The sequence below is a fragment of the Equus quagga genome, chromosome 3 (genome assembly GCF_021613505.1).
Source record: "Equus quagga isolate Etosha38 chromosome 3, UCLA_HA_Equagga_1.0, whole genome shotgun sequence".
Taxonomy (NCBI): domain Eukaryota; kingdom Metazoa; phylum Chordata; class Mammalia; order Perissodactyla; family Equidae; genus Equus; species Equus quagga.
Window position 1 is genome coordinate 89915195 of NC_060269.1, and position 24168 is coordinate 89939362.

General features: G+C 43.4%; 1 protein-coding gene across 2 annotated transcripts; it reads left to right on the top strand.

Annotated features, from left to right (window-relative positions):
• The first annotated feature begins 3110 nt into the window (after positions 1 to 3110).
• On the top strand, positions 3111 to 23922 carry COQ2 (coenzyme Q2, polyprenyltransferase). Of its 2 annotated transcripts, XM_046657293.1 has the most exons (9): positions 3111 to 3388; positions 9204 to 9370; positions 12438 to 12559; positions 14134 to 14219; positions 16293 to 16426; positions 18930 to 19118; positions 20950 to 21012; positions 22748 to 22827; positions 23320 to 23922. In XM_046657293.1, exons 1-8 carry the CDS (start codon positions 3136 to 3138, stop codon positions 22802 to 22804), a joined length of 1071 nt encoding a protein of 356 aa, XP_046513249.1. In that variant the 5' UTR covers positions 3111 to 3135; the 3' UTR covers positions 22805 to 22827; positions 23320 to 23922. The 2 variants fall into 2 exon arrangements, with proteins under 2 accessions (XP_046513249.1, XP_046513248.1); XM_046657292.1 differs by lacking the exons at positions 22748 to 22827; positions 23320 to 23922 and having other exon boundaries at positions 20950 to 21646.
• The last annotated feature ends 246 nt before the right edge of the window (positions 23923 to 24168 follow it).

Sequence of the window (24168 nt, forward strand, 5' to 3'; positions counted from 1 at the left end):
ATCAGAGGTCATTCAAAGTTACAATATAGTTCCTTTTGCACAATATGGCTTCCCTTATGTCAACCTTGTGTTGAGCTGGATCATTCTCACTCCAAATCTCCTAAAAATGATGAAAAGGAAAGAAAAAGATGGGATCTTTCCCTCAAAGGTGGAATCTTTCCCTCAAATCTACACACTGAAAGGCTTCTAAGACGTAGAACTAAGAATTACATCACATAGATATTTTCCACTTAGGGGACAATCTAAGTGCTTGATATGCCTATCCATCTTCCAAAGACCAAGGCAATGTCTTTGTTGAGTTTGAGAATCCAGATGAAAAAGGTATTTAAACTGTTAAAAAATGAACAAGGCATAGTAAAACTTTTAAGAGTTTATTTGACCATTTATCAGATTGAATTGAGCAGCACCAAAATTGAAGTGGTTAGGAGCACTCCACTGACAGGAACTGGGAGAAAGACATATAGAGAAAGTGCAGAAGCAAAGAAAGGAAATTATTTGATTGGCTATGGCTTAAAGCCTAGTTGGCTGTTCATGATTCGTTGTTAGCATTTTGATTTCGTAACCTTGAAGCATTTATAGGCTTAGATTTTGGTTTGCCTGTTTATGTAGGCCACCATGGCATTACAGCCACATCAATCTAATGGCCTCCTTGTTTAATTAATTTAAGAAAACATGGATGGGGATGGGTGGATGGCCAGGAGGCCCCCTCCAGCAATGCTGGCCTTTGGCCTAAACATCTTCCCTGTCCCCCAACCACACAAGACACCCTGTGAAGACCCAGACCTCCAAAAGCACCCTCACCCCAGGGCCACTGCAGCCTGAGCAGCTCTCCATTGTCCTCCAATAAAACAGGGTTGCAAGAACTGCTGTTCCTCTGTAGCAGAGCCCATCCAGAAAAATATTGGAACTTTTATAACGGAGGAGGATAGGTAGGCGAAGTCCAGCCCAGACGGCTGGGTCAGCAAAAGCTGCCATTTTAGAACTTCCTCATCCCCAGAGGCTGGCCTGCAAGTACTAACTGAAGCCCTCTATCTGTCTACATAGACGTCAGTCTGTTTATCTCGGCTGCAGAAGAGTGGCAATCTCTGGCTCACTGCTTATTAATGCCCTCCAGTTATCCATCCTTGAGAGCGAGCTCATTTGTTTCCAACTTTTTTTGAAAAACTTGCAAAGCCAGTTGGAACAAGTAAGCTTCTGGATGCCACATTCCTGGAGCATGGCTTTTCTTTTGAGTCCAGGGACCTGACTGCAAACATTTTTGCCTTTTAGTCTGTCTGGTACTTTAAAGAAGAAGGAAGAGAGTTCATGCAGGCTAAGTTCCTGTTAGGACTGGAATTGCTAGACTTTCAAGTCCTCTTCTGACTCCAATATATATACTGAAGAGATATATACATATACATATGTATAAAATATATAACATATATATAGAATATATTGAGTATTTATACATTGATATAATATTGTGGTACAAGAAATATATTTGGTCTTTGACTCCAGTTCCTGGCACGAAGTTCCCAAAACCCTTGGAATTTCCTGAGTGATAGGAGTGTCTTTTGTCATTCATAAGGAGTCCCTTTTGAGCTCATCAGAGTTCATGTTGATGAGGGGACTTTTGGAAAGCTCTGAAGGATGGGGGTTGGTTGCCAGAGGTATCAACTATGTGATTAGAGGGTTGAAACTTTCAGCCGGGCTCCCCCCCTCCCCCAGGGAGTTGAGAGGGGCTAGAGGTTGAATCAATCACCAACGGCCAGGGATTTAATCAATCACACCTACGTAATGAACCCTCCATGAAAATCCAGAAGGACAGGGTTCAGAGGCTTTAGGGTTGAACAGGTGGAGGTGCGGGGAGAGTGGTGCATGCCCAGGGAGGGCATGGAAGCTGCATGCCCCTTCCCACATACCTTGCCCTATTTATTTCTTCTATTGGGCTGTTCCTCAGTTATGTCCTTTTATAATAAACCAGTACTCCAGTAAATAAAATGTTTTCCTGAATTCTGTTAGCTGTTCTAGCAAATTAACGGAGGAAGGCCCCTTGGGAACCTCCCATCTATAGTGCATCTCTAGCTGGCACATCAGAACCACACTAACAACTGGACTTTGCGGTTGGTTTTTGAAGTTGGGGAGGGGCAGTCTTGTGGAACTGAGCCCCTAACCTGTGGGATCTGATGCTATCTCCAGATAAATGCTGCCAGAATTGAGTTAGGTATAGGACACCTAGATGGTGTCCCAGAATTGTTTGATGTGTGGAAAACTCTCATCTCTGGTGTCAGAAGTGAAGTAGTGCTGTAGCAGAGTATCGAGAGTAAACACATACAAGAGCAAGTGTGCTTTCTTCTTTACAAATACGTAGTAAAATTTCCCGTGCCTTGATCCTGCTGTCTGCAATTGGTGAACAAGTTACCAGCTAGTTTTGTAGAATTATCAAGGACCACTCCCTCACCACCACCATTGGAGACTCAAGATATCACAGAATCACTGTTTTAAGTGTTTTTTAAAGACTAACCCAATTCCCCAGAACACTACAAACCAGATGAGTGACTCGCCACGGTCACTCATTAAGTGGTTAACGGACTAATACATGTAAAGTGCCCGGCACACAGCGCAGTCCAGGACTTGGCTATGATTAAGCGCGCCCATCTGTCCTAGCTGCAGGCTCTCAGCATCCCACACGCCCGCCGCCTCTCGATTATTCAACTCCTTTAACAGCCTGTCAAATTTTAAGTTTTCACTTGTGTAAGGAACGCCCCTTAACTCTGAGTACAGTTTTAATTTACATTCCTGGGTTCGACTCCTTGGTGCTTTTTAGCTTTAAAAAGGAAACACCTGCCTGCAAAACAATATTTTGGGCTTAGGCTTTTCACTCTTTTTGGTACAAGTGTTCTGCACTCATCTTTTTCGTTTATTGAGAAAGCTGATAATAGGAATTCATTTTACGCGAACTATCGCGAGGACGCCGTTGCACTGTAAAGCGACCACAATACTCCCCGGGTCACGATACCGAAAGCCTCCGGCCACGCCGCCGCTGGACCTGGTGGGCGGGATCAGACGTCCCGCTGACGTCACTGCACACGCCTGCGGCACCTGACGCTCGGGGATGACGTCAGGCCCGCGCTAGGGCATGCCCTCCGAAGCGCCATGCTGGGCGCGGGCGGCGCGGGGCTGGCGAGGGGCCTGAGGGCTGTGACGCAAGCGTGGCTGCGGGGCTCGCGCGGGCGGTCAGTGGTTCTGGCGCGCGCAGCGGGGCCTCCCGGCACTGGGGACTCGCGGCGCAGGGCCGGGCCGGGGCCGGGCGGGCGTGGGCTCAGCCTGTCGGCCGCGGCGGTCGTGGAGGCGGCGCCCCGCCCTGTGCAGCCCTACCTGAGGCTCATGCGGCTGGACAAGCCAATCGGTGAGTGCGGGCGGGCGGGATGGAAGGGAAAGTCCGACAATCAGGGCTCGGCTGCGACGCGCGGGGACCCTCGAGACACCAGACCGGGCATCTCCGGGGTCACCCTCTGTATTTCACACCCCTCTAAATCCTAAGCGCCCGAGGCCGGCCCAGATTCGCTTATTCCACAGTCATGGTTTACATAGTGCGTCGAGCGGAAATTCCCTGCTCGTGTCTCTGCACTTGCACAGATTTACGGCATTGAAGCACTTCCATATTCATTATGTTTGATCCTTCCCATAATTCTGTAACGCTCCCAAAGCAAAGAATTAAGACCGTAAAGACGCCGAGGGTCTTCCGCAGAGCCAGACCAGATGAACCTAGTGGGTTTTTTAAAGTTTTTTTTTCCCCCCTTTTTCTCCCCAAAGCGCCCCGGTACATAGTTGAATATTTTTAGTTGTGCGTCCTTCTACTTGTGGCATGTGGGATGCTGCCTCAGCATGGCTTGATCAGCGGTGCCATGTCCACGCCCAGGATCCAAACCGGTGAAACCTTGGGCCGCCAAAGCAGAGAGAGCAACTTAAGCACTTGGGCACCGGCAGGACCCCGCAACCTAGTGTTTTGATGCTGAGTTCCAGTTATTTGCCCTGCACAACTCGTGCCACGAAGATTTAATTCGATTGAATGCACGGTGCAGCGCTGATGGACTGCCTGTCAGCTCACCATCGTCTCCTAAGGGAGGATTTCCCTGACCTTCCGCATTTAAGAGAATACCTATCGCCTCACTCGCTCTTTATCTTCCATTTTTCTCCATTGTGCTCACCCCTAACGATCTGATGCAATTTTGGTCAATAAATTCCAATATGAGCTCCACATATATGGGGACTTTTCTATCTAGTGCCTAAAACAGAGCCTCGCAGTAGGGTTATGAACTTGTAAATTCCTACAACATCGTCTGGCCTTAGGGAGAGAAAGAACTCTGCAAACTCCCTTCTTTGGAGGAACTCCCGGTCTGCTTGAAAAAGAGACTGTCGGGTAAGCTAGGACAGTATGGGATCAAATGTAAGTGCTATAGGTGGCGAGTGCTGCAGGAAAAAGAGTAATTACTGTGGATCCCCATTGCTAGAAAAAGATTCAAGAACAAATTGAACCTCAAAGAACAGGTGGATTTTGCAGAGGAAAGAAGAGAACTTGATTGGTGGGGGAGATATTTTTGCAAAGACCCAAGGGTGGAGTGTTGGGACATTAAGGATCTAAGGTGATGTGGAACTCCAGGTCGGTGTAGAAAACAGTGAGTCGAGGCCGGATAAGAGCTGGACTGAAGAGTGGACAGTGGGGAGGGAGGAGTAGAGACTGAACTCCAGTTAACCTGGATGATGGCGTTTGCCATCGCAGCGCATGGAGGTGCATTCAAATACCAGGATATGTTCCCTCCACCTTTGCCCAGCGAAGGCCCCAAATGAGACCTTGTTTTTGGTGTTCTGGGTTTAGACACTACCTATTTGGGGTCAGAGCACTGAGAGATATAACAATCAGCAGTTAAAGTTTAAAAGCAAGTTAAATGATAGGCACAGACCTGCCACCATGACCCCTTGCATTTTGGGGCCAGATACAAGTTGATAGGCATAAATGTCTCAGCCCAGTTCTAATCTGAAAGCTAATTATAATTCTGTTCTTGGGATCTGTGTCATGGTGCTGCAGTGTAGGCTTACAGGCATCTAAGATGGATCAGTAGCTGCTATTATTCCCGTTTCCGTAAATCTCTGGCTTCCCCCTTAATGGCTAGACCACCCCACCACACGGTGAGAGGCTACTGAGGGGTTACGAGTAAAGCTCTGCAGCCGGAGTCTCCGCTCTGCCCATTTGAGGGACCTTGGTTAAGTTACTAGACCTCTCTGGGCCTTTGTTTCTCATCTATAAAATGAAGATCCTAATAATGCTGACTTTATATTGTTGTCATGAGAATTCATTAATATATGTCAAGTCCTTAGAACAGTGCCTGATGTAATAAGTGCTCAAGAATGTTAGCTGTTATTACTTGAGAAGTGGGAATTGGAGAAGATCAGGTTAGTAATTATGTATGTTGGGGCCAGCCCCGTGGCTGAGTGGTTAAGTTCGTGCACTCAGCTGCAGCGGCCCAGGGTTTTGCTGGTTCGGATCCTGGGCGCCGACGTGGCACTGCTCATCAAGCTGTGCTGAGGTGGCGTCCCACATGCCACAGCTAGAGGGACCCACAGGTAAGAATATACAACTATGTATCGGGGGGCTTTGGGGAGAAAAAGGAAAAATAAAATCTTAAAAAAGTAATAATAATAATTATGTATGTTAAGATACCAGACTGCATGCTTTGGTTCTAAATAAGGTGATGATTGCAGGATTTTTCAGACAATTTATTAATAATACTGTGTTACTATTCATTCAGCATTATTTTGAGCCCCTACTGTATGTCAGGAACAATATATTGACAGTAGTAGAATTCCAGGTTTGATATTTCTTTTTTTTTTTTTGAGGAAGGTTAGCCCTGAGCTAACTACTGCCAATCCCCCTCTTTTTTGCTGAGGAGTCCTTGCCTTGGGCTAACATCCATGCTCATCTTCCTCTACTTTATATGTGGGATGCCTACTACAGCATGGCGTGCCAAGTGGTGCCGTGTCCACACCCTGGATCCGAACCGGCATACCCCAGGCTGCCAGGAAGTGGAACGTGCGAACTTAACCGCTATGCCACGGGGCCAGCCCCTCTTTTTTTTTTTTATTTTAAAGATTTTATTTTTCCTTTTTCTCCCAAAGGCCCCCGGTACATAGTTGTGTATTTTTAGTTGTGGGTCCTTCCAGTTGTGTCATGTGGGATGCTGCCTCAGCATGGCTTGATGAGTGGTGCTAGGTCCATGCCTGGGATCTAAACTGGCAAACCCCAGGCCACTGAAGCAGAGCATGTGAACTTAACGGCTGTGCCACTGGGCTGGCCCTGATATTTTTTGATTTATATTCTTTTGTGGGGTAATTTTATGTTCATAGTTTTATTTTGTTGAAAGTTGATCAGTTATTTTCATAACCAAAGTGGGTTTCATTGTTTTTCAGAATGGATTACTTCTTTCAACCAGGTCACAAACTACTACATTATTTTAGGAAGTTTCAGCAGGTGGCAGTCTTTCCACTAAATTGGTGGTGTAATTTTTGTTTTATTGCATCTGTGGGTGATTATGTTGTCTTAAAAATAACGTATAATTAGCCAGTGAATCTTAGACTCACTTTCCGCAGGTTTGTTGGTCTGTTCGTCACCTCTCAGAACTTGCTTATTTTGTTTCATCTCCCAGAAAGTTTTTCCTTGTTCTACAGTAAACGTTTCTTTCCGAAACCTATTTGTATCCTCGCCACCTCTGCCTCTTTCTTCACAGAAGAGAACTTAGTGAAAGTGTCATAGGGAAGAAAGAAAAAAATGTTACTGAGAATCAGGAGGGCCAAAGCACCAGAAGAACTTAAGCACCCGTAGAAATTTCGATATGCAGAGTGATAGCACTGGCCTTAGGACACGGTGGACTGGAGCCAGAGCACCTGGGTTTGAGTTGCAGCTCTGCCACTTTTTGCCTGTGTGGCCTCAGGCAAATTACTTCTCTCTGCGTCAGTTTCTGTACTTGTTAATACAAGGTATAATATACCTTTTATTATACACGGTATAATAAAATTAGTGCTTGTCTCCTAGGTTTCTTGTGAGAGTTGTGTTATGTACCTGCACCTAGTGCATAGGAAGCACTGTGTATTTGTTGTTGCTGTTTTCATCATCACCCTCATCTTTAATCCTAACAACTCTGAGAGGTAGATAGCTTTCCCCTCATTGATAGATGAGGAAGATTGAGCCCTTGAGGAAGTTTAATATGCTTTAGTGTCTGGCATCATTCCACTTTCTAGTGGCAGACCTGGAACTGGAAGTCTGACTTTCCCCTTCGCTGCGGGAACCCTCTCCATCTCTAGAGGCGCCCCTCACACTCCTACCTGTGAGTGTGGTACCTGTATACAGGCTTGAAGGAAGTTTTGCTCCTGACACACAGTGGTATAGGTAGTTACACGTTTTTCTCTCTAGAATTCTCTTTTAATGGAACCTTCAGTTCTGATGGCACCAGACAGTGACGCCTGTGAAGTGGTGTTTTCTTTTCTTTTAGGGCAGGATTGTGCTCCTCTGTCCCCCTGAGCTGTAGTTGTAGGTCCAGGGAAAATGAAGTAGTTAAACCCATCCTGTTTTACTTAGCCTCTCCATGCATCTGTTTCCTCATGTGTAAAATAGGAATAATACTAGTGTGTGTTGAGGATTAAGTGAGTTTATACGTGTAAAGCATTCGGAACAGTGCCTGACGTTTCACGAGCGTTCAGTGAGTGTTAGCTGTTGTTGTTACTGTTTTGGATGCGATGCAGTGAATCTGGGTCTCTGGGACAGCCTGCATTCAGGTCTGGACTGCCCCCTTCTCGTTTTCAGCCTCTCCTTGCCTTTTCTGCTGTGTGGGTTACACTCCATTTGGGAAAGCCTCCCTGAACCCTCCCCACTCCCTTTCCGGTTAGCTGGGTGGCACTGCATTATGCCTTTATAGGACCTGGTACTTGCCCTCTTGCCAAATTGATGTATTTTATTGTTATTGTTTGTTTAACTGTGTTTCTTCCTGTTCATTTTTAAGCTGTATAGGCAGAAACCAGCCTCTCCTAGTCACCATTGTGTTCCCAGTTCCTAGCACAGCCCTGGCACAAAGTACGTGCTTTATAAATATTTGTAAATGAATGAGGTTTAAGCTTAATGAACCTTAAACATGATTATAAGGACTTTGTCATTTGACCATTTTTGTACTGGATCTGATCTTTCTTTAGCCACATGTCCTTTTTCTCTTATTTTGCTAAAGAAAGCTCCGAATTTATCTAATAGACTCTATATCCAAACATTTCTGGAAAGACTTTCTTTTGAAAGTGGAATATCTACTAAAGTTCGCGTGTGAAGTCTCCTGTTTGTCCAGTCTATTTGGTTTTAGCTTCATTTCATCTAGTTTATGGGCTAAGTACCAAGAACTAGCCCCGTTTGTGCATGTAGCTGCAAAATATTAATATAGGTCAGTATCCTCCCTCCCTCAAGCCCATTAACAACAGTAAAGGAAGTTGTATTAGCTTTTTTTGAGTAGGCAGTACATGCACTTGATAAAAAATTCGGAAGGTACAAGGCTGTAGAGTGAAAACAGAGTCTGCCACCGCTGTCTCCCAGCCACCTCCTTCCCCTTCCCAGAGGCAGCTATTAGCAGTGTATCCAGTGTATCCCTCCTGACGTGGTCTGTGAACGTCCCAACATTCAGATGTCAGTGTTTTTTTATATATGTGTAAATGTGCATATATACACACACGTGTATATATATGGTCAGAATTTTCAGCTTGTCCTCCATCCAGGTTGGACCGTTCTGTAACCTCATCAGAAGCACACGAGTTCTGACTCCCCAGGGTGTGTTGTCACACTTTGCGTTTTGCCAATCTCATAGGTGAAAAATGTTATCTCAATGTAATTTTAAGTGTATTTCTCAAAGTTGAGTATCTTTTCATGTGTATAAGAGCCATTTGTAGTTCTTTTTCTGTGACCTTCTATTATGTTTTTGTCCATTTTTCAATTGGACTATTGATCTCTTCAGTTTCTAGGAACCCTACATGTTAGGGAGACTAGTCCTTTGTAATATGAGTTGAAATTTATTTTTCTGGTTTTGTCATGTGTTTTTGACTTTGTGTTACTTCTTTGGGATGTGGTGTTAAAAAACAAATGAAGACGGTTAACTAACTTGAATTTGTCCCTTTTTTGTCTTTTTTTTTTTGCTTAGGAACCTGGCTGCTGTATCTGCCATGTACCTGGAGCATTGGTTTGGCCGCTGAACCAGGTTGTTTTCCAGATTGGTACATGTTATCCCTCTTTGGCACTGGGGCTGTTCTGATGCGTGGAGCCGGCTGCACCATTAATGACATGTGGGACCGGGACTACGATAAAAAGGTAGTTTGATCCTGGAAAGGAACAGAGGGGCTTCTCTCAATTCTGCAGAGTAATGTGGTGGCATCATTTCTGAAGGCCATGTAAAGCAGCGTGGTCATTTAGCGTCCTCACTGAAATCCAGCGTCAGAGGCGCGGGATCAGGTGCATAGCTGGTGTTGCAGAGTGCCGTGTCCTTCGTTTCGCAACCAAGAGCGGCCATGGGGACAAGGTGTGTCCTTCACTTGTACAAAATAAATTTGAATTTAAAAGGCTGGGGCTGAGGATGTTAGGAGTGAAGGTGAAAAATCCATCCTGAACTTTAGGTGTCCAAAAGACCTGTCATCCATTCCTTTGAGATATATATTGGAGTCCTAACTATTGTTATGTAAATCAAATCTTAATTTAAATGAACCAACGCAGCCCCATTAACATTTGCTATAGTTATTTCTTTAGAAACATAATTTTATTTTTCTCTCCTTAGAAAAAAGATACATGTTTATTCTGAAAAATTCAGGCAGTATAGAAATAGAAAGTTCAGGGTCCGGCCCGGTGGCACAGTGGTTAAGTTCAAATGTTCCGCTTCTTGGCGGCCTGGGGTTCGCTGGTTCGGATCCTGGGTGCAGACATGGCGCCGCTTGGCATGCCATGCTGTGGTAGGTGTCCCATGTATAAAGGAGTCTTCCTCAGCAAAAAGAGGAGGATTGGCAGTAGTTAGCTCAGGGCTAATCTTCCTCAAAAAAAAAAAAAAAACAAGTTCTCCTTATGCCCTCCCCAAACCCCAGAGAGAACTTCAGTTTACAGTTTACATCATATTCCTCTGGATTATTTTCTATGCATATTCTAATGCAGTGTATAATTTTTTTATTTTTATTTTTTTTGTGAGCAAGATTATCACTGAGCTAACATCTGTACCAATCTTCCTCTATTTTGTATGTGGGATGCCACCACAGCATGGCTTGGTAAGTGATGTGTAGGTCCATGCCCAGGATTTGAACTGGCAAACCCCGGGCCACCAAAGTGGAGCACGTAAACTTAGCCACTGCGCCACCAGTAAGCCCTCTATAATTATTTTTTTGTACCTCAACAAACATTAGGGTACGTTAATGGCTCAGGGTTTTGCTTAATATGTTAGATGGTAAGTAAATTGCTAATACATTAAATGATGTCAGTTGCTCTTAGGATATATTGATTAAGTGTGTTTAGTTGATGTGTATAATCTATCAGCCATGTGATAAACATTAGGTCCATAAACATTGAAATAATCTCAATGCACAGCTAAACAATTTGGTTTTGTAAGCTGTGAGTGTTCTGATTTCATAAAAACCACATAGAATATGTTTCGATCACTATGTGACATCATTTTTAGTCTTTTGATGGAGTGCTTGTTTATTGTCAGCTTTCAAATTTAGCTAGTTTCATATCACTGTGCTGAAGAGGCAGTGTGACCTTGTGGTTAGAGTGTGGTCAGTGGGACTAGACTGACTGTACTACCTAGTGGCTGTGACTTTGCAAAGTTACTTAGCGTCTCTGCCTCAGTTTCCTAAAACTTAGAAATGGCAGGAATTTCTGAGGGTTGTTAGAAGGATTCAGTGATGTGATGCCTGTATAGCTCTTAGAATGGTGGCACTTTGGAAACATGCAAATACCAGCTGGAATAATCACAATATCCTGAAACAAATATAGGAACATAAGTATTTTTTCCAGTTGAAACTATAGGGACCAAATCAGGGATAAAAGGTCCAGTTCCAGCACTCTAACTAAGATGAGTCATTATAGTTTTTGGCAGACCTTTTTATTGCATGGTGAAGCATGCTATGAATTGGGTCAGCAAATTTTTTTTTGTAAAGGACTAGATAGTTAATATTTTAGGGTTTGTGGGCCATACCATCTTTGTTGCAACTACTCAACTCTGTTGGAGTGTGAAAGCAGTCTTAAGCAATAGGTAGACAAATGGATATGGCTCTGTTTCAATAAAACTTTGTTTATGGACACTGAAATTTAAATTTCCTGTTATTTTCTTGTGTCACAATACGTTACTCTTTTTTAAACTTATTTTCAACTATCTAAGAAGTACGAACCATTCTTAGCTCATGGGCTGTACCAGATCAGGCAGGAGGCTGGATTTGGCCCACAGACCATAGCTTGCTAACCCTTGGTATAAAGTGTAGAAAAATATGTTATATTAAAAATAGATAGCATTTATTGTATGCTTATCTGCTTCAGACACTGCATTCGCTGTATAAAGTAGGTGCTATTATTACCTCTTCCTCTCTCTGTTTTTCCTTTAACAAGTAAGTACCCTAAGTCCGAGAGAGGTTGTGTAATTTGCCAAAATTCACACAGCCAGTAAGTAATGGAATTGGATTCAAATCCTGGGTTCTTTGGTCCCAGATCCTGAGTTCTTCTAGCAATGTTGAACATTTTGGTTATGTTCTTTATTTGTGGTTAAGTTTAGAATAATCACGTTTCATGATCTCTTGGAAGGAAAAGAAAAATTAATATATGTTATTTGTCCACATGAACAATTTGTCTATTTATATTCTTACAGTGAGTTTGCCCTTTATATTTGGTTAGAGTTCATGTAAGATTACAAACCCATTCCTAAATAGCTGGTGAAAGCACTCCCACTTGCACACCCGGATAATCTGTCTTTGTTCACATCTGATTTCTGAGTGTAGTGCTTCCCACACTCAAAATATCCATGTGATATCACCCTTATCCAACATCCACTGCAATTTCCTCTTTCCTGGGGATCCTCATTATTGTCCCTCTTTTCTCTATAGAAATTGAACATACACTTGCTACACTAGGTAGCTAAATCGCTAGATAAGGAAGTTGCTTTATTTTGTTTATTTGGAGATGAGGATGGGAGATGGACATAAAGCAGAATGAGTAGTGAGAATTTGTAATCTTTTCAAAGCTATTTTAAATACGGAGTTTTGATTCTTGGCAGTACTTCCAATGTTGATGTCACCTTTTATTCATATATCTGCCGTAGTGCCTACCATGGGCCAGACTCTTGATTAAAAGTTTAAATGAATGATGGAGCCATCTCATGAGGCTAAGGGATCTGTTTTTATGTGTTAAGGTTACAAGAACAGCCAATCGCCCTATCGCTGCTGGAGACATTTCAACTTTTCGATCGTTTGTTTTTCTCGGAGGTCAGCTGACCTTGGCGCTGGGCGTTCTTCTGTGTCTGAATTACTACAGGTATAGTAAATGTGTTTTTCATAATTGTGTGTAAAATGTCTCCTTCGGAAGGGAGGTAGTAGGAATAAAATAAAATTGAAATATCTTTATCCCAAAGTTGTTTATTGGCTACCTATGGAGCATCTAAGGTGGCAAGTATAAACGAGCCACCACACATTGTAAGATCAAGATGGCTGTCCGCCAAAGGAATGGAGAGATCAGCTTTTAGTTTATTCTGAACCACCTTCAGTATCTGCAGTACATGTTCCCGAAGGGACGCAGGCACTTCCATGGGTTTTCTAGATGCATGCATGGGTGTGTGATGTATACACCCATCTGTATAACTTTATTTATCCTGACAGTATGGCTGGAGTAGATGGAAGCAGAAGTGATTATACTCATTTTGCATAAATAGGAACCAGGTTTCTCCCAGAGTCATATTCCTAATTAATGACAGAAGAAAAAAGTGGAAGAACGCATTCCTGAATCTCTTAAACAGGGACAAAATTAAACTTCTGTGCTTCAGATGGCTGCTTACAAAGTGCTTCAATAAGATAGAAAAGAGGAGGAGGTCAGCAAATAAGCGTGACTTTATAGTAGTTAGGCTTAATTGTATATCTTGCCCTGCAAGCGTCAGTCTCGTGAACACACTTGGGGAGGTGGTTCCCGGAGGGGCGGTGTTAGGTGAGTTTTGAGGTACCCAAGCACGTCTTATGTTATCCTCCTTGTGTAGGTGCTTGGGGACCTTATCCTCTTCTAGAGAAATAACACCCCTTTGTGCGTGTAGGGAGGGAATCTTGACTCTAATTTTCTGTTAGGAAGTCTCATTGCTAGCTGTCTTGATGTTGGTTTTTTTGTTTGTTTGTTTGAGGAAGATTAGCCCTGAGCTAACTATTGCCAATCCTCCTCTTTTTCCTGAGGAAGCCTGGCCCTGAGCTAACATCCATGCCCATCTTCCTCCACTTTATATGTGGGACCCTTACCACAGTATGGCATGCCAAGCAGTGGCATGTCTGCACCCGGGATCCGCAGTGGTGAACCCTGGGCCGCCAAGAAGCGGAACGTGCCAACTTAACCGCTCTGCCACCGGGCTGACCCCTGTCTTGATATTTGAAAAGAAAATTAGGAGAGGCAGTAGTGTGTGGCGGCTGACAGGTTGGACACTCGAGCCAGGCTGCCTTAGGTTTGAATCCCGGCCCTGCGCCTGACTAGCTGCGTGGCAGTTGGCAGATTACTTCATCTCTTTGTGCTTTAATTTCGTCATCTGCAAAACACAAGTAGAATAAAACTACCTGCCTCTGAGGGCTGTGGTGAAGATGATAATGAGTTAACTTATGTAAGGCAGTTGGAACGGTGCCTGATACACGAAAGCCTACGTATGTGAGCTGTTGTTATTTGGCCTGGTGGTTTTGTAACACTTTAGATATTTTCTAATTATCTTTTATCCTAATCAATGTCCAGGAAGAGAATTTTACATAACAAAAGCTGTAATTTAAGATAAATCATTTTCTAATTAGTATTGCTACTGTTGTCTCATTTAGCGATTTCTAAGAGATGGTGATGTTAATCTTTCTAATGGTTTTTCTTGGTTTCAGTGTAGCTCTGGGAGCAGCATCCCTACTGCTCGTCATCACCTACCCGCTGATGAAAAGAGTTACATACTGGCCTCAGTTAGCCTTGGGTGAGCTTGAAATAACTGTAAGAATTTCCTTCAATATCCTCAAACTGTACTTTTATATATAATATCATACATATGTATATAATGTGGCAGAGAAAATGTCAAGTCAGTTATGACATTTTCTTATTATAAAGGAGGGCAGTTAGCCATTTTTATTGTCTAAGAAATCTCGCTTATTTATTTATTTGAGGAAGATTAGCCCTGAGCTAACATCTGCCACCAATCCTCCTCTTTTTGCTGAGGAAGACTGGCCCTGAGCTAACATCTGTGCCCATCTTCCTCTACTTTATTTGTGGGATACCCACCACAGCATGGCGTGCCAAGCGGTACCATGTCCGCACCTGGGATCCGAACTGGCAAACCTGGGGCCACCGAAGCAGAACGTGCGCACTTAACCACTGCGCCACCGGGCCGGCCCCTCGCATATTTATTAAGATTATCGTCATTATTTTCTGAAATGTTCTTTTAAAAATCTAGCTATATCACAAAGAAAAAAGTTAGCTGCCCTGACCCTGCCTTCACCTGGATGCCCTGAAGCCCTGCGAGATGGCAGTAGAAAGCATTCGCCACAGGAGAACAGGGGTTAGAGAATACAGTCACTCAGACAGAGCCCTTTCTGTGGAGCCTTCCTTGGGCCTCCCGGGAAAAAATTAGTCCATCTCTCCTCTGGGCTCCCGTCGCTCTCTGCCGTGGGATGGGATGTGGCGCTTACTCATGTCAAGAGCATTAATTCAACAAGATGTGGAGGGCCTCTCTGTCGCCATTAATAAACCGTCTGCCTACAAAGCACAGCATCCTTCACATATGGGTGGCCCGGCATCTAACATAGCACTTGGTACGTTGCTATGTACCAATAAATAATTTGTTAATAGAGAGGAAGATAGACAGCTGGGTAAGTCAAAATCTATTGGAAAAATGTCCACTCCTAGTTGTTTCTGTTCTACTCCTAGAATAATCCTAGAGCTATTCTAGTTCTTTGAACTATTTTTTCAGTAAATAAAAGAAGAACCAAAAGAGACTCCAAGAAATTGATGCGAGCCTGACTTGTGGGACAGTTGTGGTGGAATGTTTATCTTTTTCCAAAGTCCTCTCGTTCAATGTTTTGTTTCTTTTCATTATTAAAAAAATAGAACATTATAGTCTCAACTGATCTGGGAATCTTTTGGTAAAAGGAAGATAAGCATTTCCTATCTGTAAGATAATATTAAGAAAGCTGGTATATTTACTTCAAATATTTATTGAACCCCTGACTTTTACTTTGTGCCGGGAATCCCACCAGGTACGAGGAAAATGAAAATGGCTAAAACACTTGCACCACCTTGAAGGAGTCAGAGGAGACAGCAGGAGAGCAGGTCATTGCAGTGCAGTGTATTGCCACGCGTGGGTGCTGTGGGACCACAACGGAAGGCACTTCCTCAGTTGAGGAGTGGAAGTAGGCAATGTAGGAAGAGAAAAGGGGTTTCTAAGAAAGGGCGTTGGGGACCCATTGAGTTTGAGGGAGCTGAGGGGCCTGCAGGTGGAGTGTCCAGCAGGCAGGTCAGCATCTGGTCTGAAGCTTAGAGAGTGATGAGGCTTGTGCATAGAGATTTAGGGTTGTCAGCATGCAGATGTCTGTTCACAGTTCTTAGAGAGGATGGGCTTATAGGATAAATAGTGTTCCCGTCTGTACTGCTGTTTCTGTGGCTTGTCAGGAGGTCAGGTGGTGATGGGTTTGACTCGGATAGGTCGAGGTGCAGACCCCAGCAGCTACTGTGTGTTGGCTCTGCCGGGCACCGCACTAGGTAGGATCCGTGTTCTGAAACCTCCTGTTTATCCGGGGAGTATTATTCTTTCTATTAGCTGTGTTATTTTATTGTTAATTGACTTCTCTGAGCCTGTTTTCCTTTTTTGTAAAATGTAGCTAATAACTACCACCGAGAGTTGGGAGAATGTAAGGAAGAAGCATTGTAGAAAATAGTGCACACAGAGCCCAGTGGTCCATAGCAAGCACCTGCCCCACGCTGATGCCCCTCTCCTGCCTGCGGGCGTTCTGGACTTTGTTTAGACTCTCCCTCTCCTTCTGTTCACTGATTGCAGGGTTGGCTTTTAACTGGGGAGCGTTACTCGGATGGTCTGCTGTCAAGGGCTCCTGTGATCCGTCTGTTTGCCTGCCTCTTTATTTTTCTGGAATTATGTGGACTCTAATATATGATACTATCTATGCCCATCAGGTAAAGAAATGATAATCTTTTTTTCTTAACTTTGGTTTAGTAGTTGTTGTTGCTTAAGAACTTTAAGAACCAAATTGAAATGAAAGTGTTGTTTTCTAAAAAGAAAAACACTTCTGTGGCGCCAACAGGATATTTTTCTTTCTTGTGTATGTGTATTTACCAAAGAGATCAACTCATTTATTTAATTTTCAAGCATTTAAATAGTATTTACTATACGCCAGACACTATTTTAAATACCTTGCAACTAATTGAATCCTCCTAACTATCTGTAAGGAAGGTACTTTGATTATCCTCACTTTACAGATGAAGTGGTGTGTGGAGAGTAACTTGTCCCTGTCACACGGTTAGTGGTGACAGAGCTGGGACTCAAACCCAGACGGTCTTCAGAGTCTGTGCTCTTAACTGCGACCCTCTGCTACCCCTCTGTGGAGGCCTCTAAATCACTGTACCAGGCAGCTTTTTTACCTATTTTTTGTCATTGTCTCTTTAACACTGCAGAATAGTCCATTGACTTACTATGCCATAATTTTTTTTAAAGTGAACAGCTTGTCTATTTTGGTCATTTAAGTTCTGAGTTTTTGCGATTAAAAATAATATGTTTTAATCACTAATGTCTTTATGAATATGAGTTTTTTGGGTAAATTTTTAGGAGTGGTATTACTTAGTTAAAGGATATAAATGTGTTTATAGCTTTTGATGTTGCCTTTTTCATAAGTTTAATAAAAATCTGTTTTGCTTTTCTGGGTTTATGTTCTTAATTTTCCTTTTACATTTAGAACTTTAAAAAAAGATTTTTCTCAGTATTTTACTGAAATATGACTATGTATTCTCAACCATTTACTTAAAGAATATGTCCTGATTTAGTGAACTTTTTTTTTTTTTTTTTTTTTTGGTGAGGAAGATTGGCCCTGAGTTAATGTCTGTTGCCAATCTTCCTCTTTTGCTTGGGGAAGATTGTCCTTGAGCTAACATCTGTGCCAGTCATCCTCTATTTTGTATGTGGGATGCCGCCATAGCATGGCTTGATAAGTGGTGTGTCTGTCCATGCCTGGGGTCCAAACCTGCGAACCCCAGGCTGCCAAAGCAGAGTGCATGAACTTAACCATATACCAGCAGGCCAGCCCCTGATTTAGTGAAATTTTTTCCTAATATTTCTTTCTGGATTTCCTTCTGCTTTCTTTCGTTAACCTTTTTCCCCTACTCCATTTGTATTATGAAAATGTTTGCCGGATCTGATTTCCTGAAGTGAAACTTGACTGACAGTTTAGAAGAGATGCCTATACTTTTTACAGCAATGGCTGGAACCAGTAGTCAGGATAACTGTACTCCAGTTAGATTAACTTCTTCAGTAAAACACCACTGACACTTCAGTAAAGTACTGACTGACACTTTCGTGGTAACATAGTTAAAGACACTGTTTGCACCCTGAAGGTGGTGCAGTGTGAAAGGAAAAACAGGCACTAACCCCACACTCCGTATTATGTGGATTTGGGACCCTAAACGATAGCTTCTCAGAAGCTTTCTGCCTGCAAGTGGATGCAGAGTTCAGCGTGCAGCCTCTGATATCACACAACCATCATTACAACAGTGTGTGGAAATGCTTACAGATACAGTTGCTGGAGGAGAGCAGTCAGCTAGATGTGAGTGTCTCATCCAGACCCAGCTCTACTTAAACAGAAGGGATCGGATGGGAGAGGCAAGGAATAAATTGAGCTAAAAGTGAAATGTGAGTGGATATGGTTAGGTGGCAAGTGAGCATTTTTCTGCATCTGTTATTTTAGCAAGATTGAAACTAAAATGTGCAGGAAATTGTTGAGTTTGAGAACTCCGAGGTAAGGAGGAGCTATGTAAAGAATTAGATTGAGTTTTACTTCTAATGTAGTAAAAGCAAAGTTGAAAGTCATTACAGGGTTATAAGAAATAGCATGACGTGTATAAATAGAGCTGGGAGAGCATTTTAGCAGTAGCATTCAACTTTGATTTGGTCTGCGCATTGACTATGGATCAACCTGTGTTTCTGAGTTACTGTCATCTTTCACAGCTTATCACACAGATATGCTGTAGCTGCATGTTCTTGAAAAGACAGTTTCTTCTGGAATTAGTGGTGATGGCTGCACAACCTTGCAAATATACTAAAACTACTGAATTGTACACTTCAAAATGGTGAATTTTGAGGCCAGCCCTGTGGCTGAGTGGTTGGGTTCACGCGCTCCACTTCAGCGGCCCAGGGTTTCTCTGGTTCGGATCCTGGGCGAGGACATGGCACTGCTCATCAGGCCATGCATACCACAACCAGAGGCACTCACAACTAGGATATACAACTATGTACCGGGGGGCTTTGGGGAGAAGAAGAAAAAAAAGATTGGCAAAAGTTGTTAGCTCAGGTGCCAATCTTTAAAAAAAAGAAGGAAAATACATGCTAAAAACGCGTTTAAAAAAAAAAAGTGAGTTTTATGGTATGTTGATAAAAACCAGACAATCTGTTATTACTTTCTGATGTTAGGATAAGAAGGATGATGCTCTGATTGGCCTTAAGTCCACTGCACTGTGGTTCCGCGAAGACACCAAGCAGTGGCTCAGTGGCTTCAGTGTGGCTATGGTGGGGGCGCTGAGCCTGGTGGGAGTGAGCAGTGAGCAGACCGCGCCCTACTACGCTGCTCTGGCCGCCGTGGGAGCCCATCTGGCTCGCCAGGTTTGACTTTTTTCTTACTGTTTTCTCTTATTTTTCCTTGGTATAAATTATAGAAATTATTTAAAAGAAATGACCTCTGTATTCACCAAGCAAGGTACTTCTAGAAACAAGCAACTTCTTGGCTTGTACTTCCTTAAATGCCCCCTCCCTTGCCCCAACTTGTCATATAAAAAACCTTGCTGTATTTTAGCGAAATAATCTAAAACTAAATCTTATTTTCCTAGAATTACTTCTGATTTATGTCTGGAGACATTTCAACAGTGTGTGAAGGTTGTGGTTGAGTTGAATTACTGTAAAGGAAACTGGTCATCACAACCGTATTTTTAAAATGTGGGCTTCCAGTGAGCATTCTAGCAAACAAACCATTCCTAGGTGTGGATCCCACTGGCCCTCAGACAGGAAATGCTAACATGTCAGAATTCTGCCCAGAAAGGAGGAAACTGTCATTTCGGGATATTCACCCAGCATCCTAGCCCCAAGAAGTTTATATTGTGAATCCACATTGTTGAGTTTTGTAAAATGAATGAACTAAATCTAATTTTAATTCAGTGGGTTGCTTGTAAACGGACTGTATCGTTGCATCAGTGTTAGTGTTATTTTCTTTGAACGGCATCAGAAGGATGTTAGTGAGCCTGTCTTTAGATGATCTGTTTCATACAGGTTATTGCAGGTTACTTATCAGTGTAAGCAAGACTTGCATAACGTGGATGAAGGAAATTAAAACCTGATGTCCATAAAGTAAGCCACCTGCTGTAGCACCTTGACTGTCTTCCTCACTAGGAACGCGGAAAGATAGCAACTGCTGATTCTCCACATTTCACTGCTTTCCTCTTCAGAATTTCTGAGCACCTCCTTTTGGTCGTGACTCTGCTCCATGGGGGTTGTCATCATCAGTTGATTGGTCAGGATAATGGACATTTAGTGGTATTTAAGCACCTGGATATTAGCAGAGGAAGGCAAAAATTATGAGGACAATCACAAACATCAATATTTGGAACCCATTTTATATTCTAAATTGCATTTGTGGTCCTCTGTCTGGTCCTTGACACCATATTTTAAGATGGACATAGCCTTCTAGTATATGAAGAGAAAGCAGATCACGATGATTTTGCATCTACAGGCCACGTTATAAAGAATAGTTGGGAAAATGAGTGATGCTGATGCTCAAGCCTGGAGAAGAGCAAGATGGGGACCTGAGACTTTCTCGATGGCTTTGCAGGGCAGCCGTGGGGAAAAAGCAGCATGTTTGTTCCAGGTTGCCAGCAGCAGGTCTAGGGCACCAGATCCTGTCTCTGTGTGAGGTTGGGAGGGAGATTACGTGTGTGGGGGTGTGTTGGTTATCATAAATAAACTGGGGAGGGGTCACTGCTGGCGGTTAGTGGGTGAGGGCCAGGGATATTAAATATCCTTCAATGCACTAGACAGCCCTGCACAACAGAGAGTTGTCCTGCCCAAATGTGACTTGTTCTCCTGTTGGGATACCTTGCTCCAAAGAGTGAAGCTAGACCGGAGGGTCGGAGTTGTAGGGAGCAGATTTTGGATAGTCGGTGTGAGGAAGAGCTTTCTAAAGAGAACTGCAGATAGCTCGTGTTGCCTCAGAGCGTTCCTGCAGCCCTCGAGTGGGAGTTCTCAGGGCGCAGCTTAGATGATTCCCAGTGAGAGAGGTGGTCGATTTTTCTACAGTGGGAAACAGTTTGGGGGACATTAAGGGCTTCTATTGCTTAAAATTCTGTAACAAAGTGCTGTTGTCCTCTGTGTATCGATGTGTTTATTTGTGATGCCCAAAAGTCCGTGCTGAGTACTAGTGCCGCCTTGTGTTCTTCTCTTACAGATTTACACTCTAGACATCCACAGACCGGAGGACTGCTGGGATAAATTTACCTCCAACCGAACAGTAGGACTAATAATTTTTTTAGGGATTGTCCTTGGGAATCTTTGGAAACAAAAGAAGACAGATGAAACGAAGAAAAAAATAGATTATGTAATAGAAAATTAGCAAATGAAGTTCATGTAGGAATTTTTTAAACAAACTTTTACAAAATACTCTCAGGTCTTGTAAATACGTAATTAGATTTGAATAATCAATCTTACAATGTGTTAAAGAATTAAGAACCAGAAGATGAAGACAGCATATTTGCCTGGATTTTAGTTGAAGTATTTACTAGCAAAATTCTTCCCCTGTCACAGAAACCAGGGACTCTTCAGGATTTGAGATGACCTTGAGTATTGAAGTTGAGGCACTCTTCTGCTCACTATCATTCTCATCTGCACTTTTGGAAATTGTCTGACTTTGGGCACTTTGGAGGAAACCTGGCCGATGTGTATCTCTTCTAAATGAATGTCCCTGCAGGAAAATGCACTCTCTTTTTTGGGGGAAAAGAAAAGCTGCTACGGAAAGTTGGGGTTTATTGTTCTTTATTGTGACCTTTACTCACTGCCAAAAGCTGTAATTCAGGAAACCATTTTGTTTCTTATATTTTAGGAGAATTTAAATAAGTAAATAAAAATTTTTACCTACTATGCTCATACATACTGCTGTTGTTGCCCACCCTGACGTGTATTTGGGAGGCCTCTCTGTGCAGCCCTGTGACCAGAGCGGGCTGGCAGGCAGTCCTCGGGGACTATTTTAATTTCTATTTCTTTTTTATCTTATCTGATTGTAATTTATAGGATAGTGGCACACTGGTTAAAGTGTACTAACTATTTCTTCCCTTGCCTCCTTCAGAGTATTCTCAACACAGCAGCCAGAGTGATTTTCTTAAAGCCTCTGTAGGGTCATGTCCTTCCCCTGCTCAGAACTCTCTAGGGTCTTCCCACGTCACTCAGTACGGACTAAAAGTCCTGTCACCTGCTGGGCGCTCCATGGTCTGGCTTTGTCTGTGACGCCTCCTCACACCCCTCCAGCCCGCTGGCGGCCTCTCCGCTTCTCCCAGGCTGGGTGGATTGCCCAGAGTGCTCGCCTGGAATCGTGTCTCAGTCCTGCCCTGCAGCCCTTTTCCTACATGTCTCCTTCTCAGAGAGGCTTCTCCCAGCCACTATTTGTAAACTTCTGTGCAGATGCTACCTACACTTCTATCTCCTTGCTCTTTGTTGTTTTTTTCTCTTCAGCACTTATCGCTGTCAACCTAAAATATATTTTGCTCAATTTAAGTGACTCACGGACAGTGGGGTGGAGGAGAGGCAGTCACTTGTTCTGTGGGTTGTACACAGCAGTAAACGCTAAATTGCAAAATGATAACGATGGCAGTGATGCAGCTGACAGAGTACTTACAGCTGCCAGGCACTGATATATCAGCACAGGAAAATGTGTTTAACTCTTGATTCAACAAAGACTCAGCAACCGAGTGAGTGTTTAGACTAGGGCAATGGTGGCAGCTGTAATTCTCTGCTGTAGCAGCAACGAGTTGAAGGGGAGAAGCAGTAGAAACGTTGTGTCCTACTTTAGGGGTGTCTGATTGGCTTCTGTTTATCTAATTCTGACACTGCACCACGATAGATAAAATTTAAGGCTATGTTGATTTTTGTTTTCTTACAAGTATCACCCTGTATTTTAAAATCTTAACCCAGTAGCACGGATTCCACTTAGAGTGTATGCAATGTATTTCAATTTTATTTTGTTTTCCTGATAGTTGATGAAAGTTATGGAACAAATCTCAGTATCAATAAAACTCCTGCAGCCATTGTGATAAATGGGGACAGGAGAATATAGGTAAGAGTTCATAGATTTTCTTCCTCTCAAAAAGCTGCTTAAACTTAATTATGTTAATTCCTTTTTATTTCTTCCTTGTCCCACGTAGAAAGGCTGAAAAAGTAGTATAAATGGGTAAGAGGCAGATAGGGGAGGAAAAGAGATGAGGTAGACTATTAGCCTCTGAAATCATGGACTTAGAAACAGTTCAGGGCTGGAGAGTCGCGCAGCCGTCATCGTGTAGACTCAGGCGGTGTGTCTCGCGCTCGCATCAAGGGGCCCTGTAACCTCAGATAGGTGAAATTAGCAGTGTCTTAGGAAACCTGCTTGATGGAGAGGACCCTTGCCCTGGTTTCCTGCTACAGAGTTACTGTGAGGTTGTAAGGAGAAAGCAGGTGAAAAGACTAGAATAGTTATGTAGTATAAGTTTATGGTGGGGTGGAGGTGGGTGGGAGCCACAGGTAATCTGGCTGCAGAGTCTGAGAATTGCATCACTGCCTCTCCCTCTTCCAGGACTTCCTTTAAATTCCTCTGTGCCTCTTCCGGATTCTAAAGGCCTCCACCATCAGGCCGCACCCTACTGTTTCCTCCAGGTCAACATACACTCTCGCCCTTGGGCTGATCCCTTCACCTCCGGAGGCCACACTCATCAGTCTCCCTCTGCCGTCACAACTGTCCTCCTGGCAGCTGGTACAGTGGCGAGGGCCTGGCTTTCAGAGCAGACAGGCCTGCATGCAAATCCCGTTAGCAGCTGGGAGACCTCGGGCAGTGAACCGCCCTCAGCTGCCAAACCCAGGCTCCTGTGAACAGTCACCAGAGTTGGCTTATTAAAGCCCGCTAGGGGATGAATTGTGTTGCCCCAAATTCATATATTGAAGTCCTAACCCCCAGTTACTCAGAGTGTACCCGTATTTGGAGATAAGATCTTTGAAGAGTTGATTAAGTTAAAATGAGGTCATTAGGATGGGCCCTAATCCATTATGACTGGGGTCCTTATAAGAGGAAATCTGGACAAAGAGACACCGACACTTGCACACTCAGATGGCTGTGTGAACGCACCGGGAGGAAACAGCTGTCTGCAAGCCAAGGAGAGGCCTGAGAAGAAACCTAGCCTGCCAACACCTTGATCTCAGACTTCTGGCCTCCAGAACTACAAATAGAAATAAAAGTAAATTTGTGTTTTTAGGCCGTTGGGTGTGTGGTATTTCGTCGTGGCAGTCCTAGCAAACGCACGAAGCCCTAACACTGCGCCTGGCACAGAAAGGGCACTACAAGTTCAGTTCACTAGAAGGCCCTCCCGTTTCCACTCCCTTTCCTGTCCACGTTTTTGTCCTAAAGCACAAGTTTTAGCCCTCCTAGTGT